This window comes from Sciurus carolinensis, chromosome 4 (genome assembly GCF_902686445.1).
Source record: "Sciurus carolinensis chromosome 4, mSciCar1.2, whole genome shotgun sequence".
In the NCBI taxonomy this organism is placed as follows: domain Eukaryota; kingdom Metazoa; phylum Chordata; class Mammalia; order Rodentia; family Sciuridae; genus Sciurus; species Sciurus carolinensis.
The window spans coordinates 96,711,427-96,719,833 of record NC_062216.1 but is presented as its reverse complement, the minus strand read 5'-3'; the positions used below and the strand labels follow the sequence as shown (position 1 = coordinate 96,719,833).

General features: G+C 40.0%; 1 protein-coding gene across 16 annotated transcripts in view; it reads left to right on the top strand.

Annotated features, from left to right (window-relative positions):
* Nucleotides 1-1,157: 1,157 nt before the first annotated feature.
* Nucleotides 1,158-8,407, top strand: part of Caprin2 (caprin family member 2) — a 41,571-nt gene continuing 34,321 nt past the window's right edge. For 4 of the 16 annotated variants that reach the window (XM_047548455.1, XM_047548454.1, XM_047548464.1 and 1 more), the window contains exons 1-3: nt 1,206-1,383; nt 2,384-2,649; nt 6,301-6,363. In XM_047548455.1, the coding sequence (XP_047404411.1) occupies nt 2,398-2,649; nt 6,301-6,363 (315 nt within the window). In that variant the 5' untranslated portion in view covers nt 1,206-1,383; nt 2,384-2,397. Of the gene's footprint in view, nt 1,402-1,598; nt 1,892-2,383; nt 2,650-6,300; nt 6,364-8,407 lie in introns of those variants that run through there. The other 12 variants (XM_047548461.1, XM_047548468.1, XM_047548458.1 and 9 more) reach the window with 11 other exon arrangements.

Here is an 8,407-nt window from a genome sequence, read left to right as displayed (position 1 = left end):
TATAAACAGTCAAATGAAAACTGTCCTATTTGTCTGACCTTCAAGGTTGCTACATGAGATTCAGAGATTTAAAGCTAAAATGTAACATTAAGGTACATTATATCACCAGGAACTGAAAGAACACAGACAATAAAGGGCAAAATACTGTATCAAGAAAAGCTAACACAAAACATTTTTTGTGAGGGATCTGTCAGACTTAAAACTGGAGCCTTATTTTCTTGATTATGCTTCTGATGTTTCTGTTCTTCTCCTGTTAGCCTCAATTTTTATCACAGCCTTAGTACAAGACCTAAAGCAATTCCATTTGGTAAAAACAGCTGGACACGTGTTGGGGACAAGTTATTAATTTTTAAAAACTTGTTTATTTGGTAAGAAACACTTGTCCTTTCCTTCAGAAACTCTGATGTATTCCCAGCCTTTCCTCCTATTTTAATGAATCCTTACCAAAAATTTTTTTCTTTAATTTTTTTTTTTTTTTTTTTTTTTTTTTTTTTTTACCAGTTGTTGAGTGCTACTAAATTCATCCATTTCACAACAACAAATAACAACCCAAATAAACATAATCTTTATTAATGAAGGATGCAGAGTTGCGTTAGTATGGTTTTGGTGCAACGCTGATCTGGGGCATTCTGCTCCAAAGTCCCTGCTTTGGAAATGGTGATTTTCTCCATCCTACTAAGAAGGGTGTTACCCAAGTGGCAAAGACGCCTCTGCATTTCACAAGTGCCCACCTAAATCACCAGAGGCAAGACTGGTTTATTTGGCAGTTCCACAAAGGGCTCAAAAAGGTGTTGCCCTTTTCAAGGCATTGAAATCACCTGTTCAAGGTTGCGCTGCCAGTTCGTGCTGAATGCAATCAGTAAGGCCCCGCCGCTGGGGCTGCGCGGTTTACCGCCTACCGGCGTTCGTCCTTACGCCGGTCACCTGGTGCCCAGCAATTTGCAACCGCTGGAGAATGCGCCCTCTCCTGACCGACCGCCAGCCCCAGGTCCCGGGAACGAACGCCCAGCTGACAGAGGCCGGCGGCGGCCAGGGTAGACACGCCGGAAGGAGGCGGGGCGGCCCGCGGGCGCGCGCGCGGGCGGGGGACGGGGCGGGGCGCGGCTTATAAAAGCTGCGCGCGGCGGAAAGGGCGGGCCTGGGCACGAGCGGCTGAGTCGGCGGAGCGCCCGGCGCCACAGACGCCGCGGGCCAGGACTGGGAGGGGAGAGGGAGGAGACAGGAGGAGGAGACGCGAGTGCGGGGTGGCGCCGGTCCACCTCCGCAGCTCGCCTGGCTCCCGCCGGCTTTCGAAGGCGGGCCCGGGCTGCGGCAGCGGCGGCCTTGGCGGCCTGGGGAGGTGAAGCCGGGCTGCGGCGGCCTCGGTCGGCGCGGCGTGGGGAGGTGACCCGCCTGGCGAGGGTGGGCAGGTCCGGGTGGCAGTGACGAGGTGGAGGGGGGCTCTGCATCGCTGGGCGGGGTCCTCGAGGGCAGCGGCTCGTGCCTTTCTCCCCAGGTCGGCCTCCCCAGCGACCTTGCAGAAGTGGCCTCCGAGGGCTGTGGGAAGGGGGAGGGGTCGGTCCCTTCGGGGCCACTGGGTCGAGGTTCCCCAAGCGGGACCCATTTGGGGACTTGGGATCAGCGCTGGTTTGCTAGGGGCCTATTTTGCCCTTGCTTTGGGATGCTCCTGAGGGGCGTGGGATGCATACCTCAGTGCCCAAGGGCCACTGATGAGAGCAGTTGAATGCTTGCTAGGATGCCTAAGACAATCCGAAAATCAACTCGGGTGACAGCAGCTTGATTGGGTACCTGACTGAAAATGTCCAGTAGAAATGGACTTAACCTCTAGGTCCTAGAGCGATCAAAGGGAACTTAACATTCTTGTTCAAGAAACTGCTGGTTCACTTAGCGAGTGAGTTTAAGATTTTCTTTTAAATGTCATTCATAATTTAGATTGGGGGCTGCGAGAGAGGGATCAGATAAAGAGGTTCCAGTGGTTGCTTTAGAGATGCCAACATAGAGCTTATTTGTATGTGCATGTGAGAGATCATTTGATCACAGAAATTATCCAGACTGTGATAATGCCCTTAAGAGAGGAGCTTGGAAACCATGGCTTATGGGTTGTTCTTCCTGACCATGTGGAAAATCGAATTTCTGGAAATATCCCCCATATTGTAGATTTTGCTTATGTAAAGGCTATTCTTATTGGCGAGTGCTTGTCACTAATTATTTTTTAAAAAATAATGGGATGGACATCTAGTATCTGAAGCACCATTAGGTTCTGAATTCACTTCTGTGGAAGAGAATTTTAAGAAAGTGGGTCTAAACTTCCCCAGGGAAGTTAAAGCCTGGCTTGTCCCTCTAGTTTATTTTTATACTTAACTTTTTCCCCCCCCTCCTTCAGCCTCATCTGTTTCAATGGTGCAACTCTCTCCATCCCTTTTTGGTTACCAGTCACCTTCAGGCCATTCAGAGGAGGGAAGAGAGGGGAATATGAAGTCAGCCAAGCCCCAAGTGAACCACAATCAGCACGGGGAAAGCCAGCGGGCCCTCAGCCCCCTGCAGTCTACTCTCAGTTCTGCTGCATCTCCTTCCCAGGCATATGAGACCTATATTGATAATGGACTCATATGCCTTAAACACAAAATTAGAAACATCGAGAAAAAGAAGGTAACTTTTTTTCCCCTCCCAGCCCTGTATATGCATGATCTTAAACAAGGGTTAAAAAGTTGACATTTTCTTTGTCAAGAATCATCCATCTTCTTTCCTGAAGATTTAACTAACCTTGGGATTTAGTTGTCTGAGAACAATTTAAACAAGCAGGCCAAATATTGAATGTATTAAACCTTTTGTTTCTTTTGTCAGCACAGCCGAATAACAGTATTCTTCATAGCGAAACTATTATGCATACTGCTCTTGAAATTCTTGAAGAGCTAGTTATTTTAGGGCAGATTTTTTTTGAGTATAGTATTAATGTTTTTTTTCATAGATGAATAAAAGCCTGCTTTTTTAGCTTGTTTTCCTTGTGACTTCTGCAGCAGTTGATATTGCAGTATAGCTGCTGCAGTCATTGGAAGCTTTAACCATGGTAGAGCCAAAAAATGTTTCAGCACTAATTTTTATGTTTGCTAGCTGTTGGTTTAAGATTGGTAGGTGAAAGTATTGTGGACAGCCTTGTAAAAAGGCCCAGGGGTTATTATCAGTTTAAAGTTATAGTAAATGCTGATGTATCAAATCATTTCCCATTTCCTGAGTCATGTAGCCTGTGAAACAGTGCTGAACATTGCTTTGTTGTGTCATGATTCTCTTCTGCTTTAAACAGTAAGCTGAGTAACGTATCTGGACCTACATGCTCCTAAATACTTTTATGTCAAGATCTAGTTAAACTGTAGGAAGGTTGTTTGGCTTATTATTATTATTTTAAAAATTCTTTTTGTGGTGCTGGAGATTGAACCCCGGGCCTCAAACATGCTAGGCAAGTGCTCTATCACTGAGCTATACCCCTAATCCTGGGAAGTTGCTTTTAATGGAGGGTTTCAAGATTTTTTAAAATCTGGTTGACTTTATCTCCCCTCACCCCCATCTCTCTCTTTCTCTTTCTTTCTTCCTTTCTTTTTAAGTTAAGAAGGAAGTAAAGAAGGGCCAGTTGCTAATAGCTTCACCATTTTTCTTTTGAATGCATGCATTTGATCAAAAGTGTGATGAGGTAAATTTTGCTGTGTCAGCACAAATTCCCTACCACTATGAGAATTAGTCAAAGCATAAACTATGAATGTAAACATATATGTAAACCTATATTCTCTAGCTTAACCATTGTTCCTCTTTAATTTTGAATACCTGATAGTACCAGTGATTTTGTTTCAAGCTTCTGGGAAAGCATTTTAAGACTCTTAACGCTAATACAGGAGGAACCTGAGAAATGCTTGAAAAATATAGTGGGTTTATGTCATTATTATGGCTCTAATAAATGCAATTTGTTTTTTATATATTTCCTTAAATATCAAGTTTAGTATGAAAAATAACCTTAAGTTGTGGCTACTGTAATGCTAGAAAAGAATTTTCTTACATTTGTGCTTCCTTTAGGAAGTTTCCTATCAGGAAAATGTCATGTAATTTAGCAGATAACTGAACTAGTAAGTTTAACCATGAAATTAGAACAGAATTTGAAACCTTGACACCAGTGATATTTTGTGCCAGATAATTCTTTGCTATCCTGAGCATTTTGGGATGGTTAGTGACATTCCTTGTCTCTACCAAAAGATGTGGGTCCACTTTCCTCTAAATCCCCAAGTTGTGATAACCCAAACTATCTCCAGACATTGCCAGATGTCTCTGGGGGACAGAATTGCCCAATTGAGCACCACAGGGTTGGGGGCATATGATTGACTAAGGTAAGTCCCTATGCATTAAGTAGTCTAATTATAAATAGAAGTCTTTAAGAGGAGAATGCTTTGAGCCGGTACCGGGGCATGTGCCTCTAGTCCCAACTACTTGAGGCAGGAGAATTGCTTGAGCCCAGGAGTTCAAGGCCAGACTGGGTAATATAGCAAGACCCCTGTCTTAAAAAGCAAGAGAGAAAAAGTATTTTACCTTTATAATTTTTATAATTTTAGAATAATTTTGTTCTTTAAAAAAAAAAAAAAAAACCTTCATTTAAAGGTCCTGGAAAATGAATTATTTGTAATTAGCTTACAGGCTAATAATAAAATCTCAATTGCTAGACATGTAGACTGGTTAATAGTAGTGAACTTGGGCTAGCATGTAGTGGGATACGTGTATTTTGTGAACCTGTCACATTTCTTATCATATGAAAGCTTTCCCCATCATTTCCAATACTTTCATATTCTAACAATCTAGCACCACACTGTCCTTTTAAATCCCTTTTTTTTTTTCAGCCTGGTGTGGTGGGTAATCCCAGTGGCTCAGGAGGCTGAGGCAGAAGGATTGTAAGCCTGGGATGTGGCTCATGGTTAAATGTCCCTGGGATAAATCCCCAAGTACCAAAAAAGTCTCCCTTTTTTGCATTTATTATGCTTCATACATCAAAAACATTTAACATGTTGATAGATGCTCCCTTTGTGCACATTTTTGGGAAACTTCTCTAGGTTCAGTGCGATTAAGTACTATGAAGACCTTACATTCTTTTATTTCCCCACATATTTTTATTGGTGCATGTAGTTGTACATGGTAGTAGGATTTGTTGTAACCTCACACAGTTTAACAGTATAATTTGGCCAATATCATTCCTCAGTATTTCTCCTTTCCCAAGACCTTTCTTTCTTTTTTCTTTTTCTTTTTCTTTTTTTGTACTGGGGATTGAACCTTGAACCTAGGGGGTGCTCGACCACTAAGCCACGTCCTCAACCCCTTTTATTATTTTTTAAAAATTTGAGACAGGGTCTCACTAAGTTGCTTAGGGCCTCACTAAGTTGCTGAGGTTGACTTTGAACTTGTGCTCTTACCTCAGCCTCCTGTGTTGCTGGGATTACAGGCATATTCTACAATGCCCAGCAGACCTTTTATTCTTAATGGCTCTACTGTGGTCCTTTACAACAAACTGGCCTTATCCGTTTGAAATTTTGTTACTCTTACACTGGGGCACTAAATCACCACGGATTCCATTAATCACATAGCCAAAAAGTTACTTTTGTGGAGGTCCTTCTTCAGAAGTATTCATACATGTTGGGAATTCGATCACCTAACCCATTTCTTCCATTTTTAAAACAAGAGACTACTACTTACTTTAGAGTTGTGAGAATTAAATGAAAGGGGAACATGAAGCAGCTGCCACACTGCTCTATCATCACTCAACTCTATCCTACTGCTCCAACTCCTGGGGTGCATGGATACATGGTTATTACCTGTAAGAATATTTCACCTCAAGAGAGGCACTTTCCTATTGCAACTATAGAAATAGTTGAAACACCAGCGTTAGAACATCCCATTTTCAATGGCTTATACCTATGGTATTCAAGCTGTGCTTGGAGCTAAGGCCGTTGCACCATTGAGATGTTGACCTAAAGCCTAAAGTCAGCCAATGTCAGGGTTTTGTTGCAGCAGTTGAATGAAACAATACAAAAAAGTAGTGGCAAATCTGAGGGCTCAACTCTGTGGGACAAAGGGACTGGCTACCCTGGAACAGTGCAGACCAGAGTAATGTTATCCTATGTGGTTTAATTGCTGCCTGCCTGTAGTAAATGGTATTCTTGCATATTGATAGCTTACTTCAAGAACTTGGTTTTCAAAGCGAACAAGGTCTGGTATTTATTTGCTTCCGAATTTTTTATCAGATCATAGTAGATACAAGTTTCTCTTTTGCAGCTCAAACTGGAAGATTACAAAGATCGTCTGAAAAATGGAGAACAACTTAATCCAGATCAGTTGGTAAGTGATTTATGATTCTTTGTCAGACACACGGGTTTCTTAATAAAACTCTGGGTGAATGTAGTGAGACCAGAGGCTTAATAGATCAAAAGGAAATAGTATCTGGTGCATATCAGGTTGACAACTATTAATTGTGTATTTCAAAATAGCTAGTAGAGAGGATCTGAATGTTCTCAACACAAGGAAATGATAAATATTCAAGGTGATGGAAATGCCACTTACCCTGATATGATCCTTATATGATGTATACATGTATAGAAATATCACACTCTAGCCCACAAATGTGTACAGTTACTATGTCAATTAAAGGTAAAAAACAAAAGCCCTGAGTTTAGTTTTAAAAATCGTTAATATTTCATACAGTTCAGAAACCAGGAAATATTTAAAAAGTTGTAGTTTTTCTTTCACCCCATCTTTTCTCTGGTCAGTTCTCATATTACTATATATTCATTGTTAATAGATTGTTATGTTCTTCCAGAATTTCTTTAAATTTATATAAATAAATATCCTTCTTCCAACCCTCATTTTCTATACAACTTAGCCTACTATAGGTACTTTTTTGGGTGGTCTTTATTTTTGTCTTTTCCTATTTTTTAATAGACTTTAGTTTTTGAGCAATTTTAGGTTTATAGGGAAATGGAGCAAAAAATACAAGTTTCCACGTGCTCCCTTGCCTACCCCCAGCCTCTTCCATTATATATGTCCCTCACCAGAGAGGTGCATTTGTTACATTCGATAAACCTCATTGTCACATCATCATCACCCTAAAGTTCATAGTTTATATTGGGGTTCACTTTTGATGTTGCATATTGTTTATCTTTTCTTTATTTCTTTTTTTTTTTTTTTTTTTTTTTTTTTTTTGTGGGGGAGATAGGTACTAGGGATGGAACCCAGAAGTTTTGTATGGTAGGCCAGTACTCTGCCACTGAAGCATATACCTGCAGCCCCTTTGCTGTATTTTGTGTGTCACATCTACCATTATAGTGTCATTTAGAATAGTGTTGCTGCCCTAAATATTCTTTGTACTACACTTATTCATTCACTTTATTTTTTAAAATTTATTTTGTGTGGCAGTAGTCTCCATAATACATAAGCTTTAAAGTTTGGTTGAGCTCCACTGTGAATCTATCTGAAATTTTTTTTTTGAGGCGGGAATGGAGCTCTTTGAAAATATTGTCAATTTTTTTCCTTTGAAAATTGATTTTGTTTAGATTTTTCTTTTGGAATCAACCTTCAAAACCTTTTTCTTGAAGATCATTTATTTTATCTACTTTTAAAAATTTATTTGCATAGATTGGGATGAAGTTGTTCCTTTAATAAAAGTTCATGCCTGCATATTTGGGTACTTTCTATTTATTTTTAATTTTTGTGGCTGTATTTCCTCATTTATTTATTTATTTATTTATTTATTTATCTTGAGATTATTTATTTTAACCTTTAAAAATTTCTGCCAAGGAGGGCTTTCTTTCTTTCCCACTGTGCAGTCCACTTCAGTTCTGGCAACCTACATAGGCAGACCTCCGTTTATCCTTAATGAAGCTTGGTAGTGATAGGGGTGTGTGTGTGTGTGTGTACACATATATGTCTATAGAAAAAGTGTATATATGTATTTATACATATACACCATACACACATATACACACATTTTTTTTTTTTCCTTAAGAATTAGGTTTTGGATTTTTAAAATTTTCACTTTTTGCCTTTTTCTGTTCCCTTTTGATTTGTTTGCTACTTTTTCTAACAAAAACTTTATTTTTAAAATTCCTTAGAGTATGGTTTTTCCTTTAAGTACTGCTTTAGCTATATTAGGTTTCGATGTTTTATTTTTAAATTTGTAAGAAATTTGGTAATTTTAGTTTGATTTTCTTCTTTAACCCAACAGACATTGGTAATAATATAAGCTTTCTCTTATCTATATGGCTTTTTTTTTTTTTTTTTTTTGGCTGTACTGGGAATTGAATCCAGGGTATTCTACCCCTGACCTCCACTCCTCTAGCCCTGTTTTATTTTGAGACAGAATTTTGCTACTGAGGCTGGCCTTGAA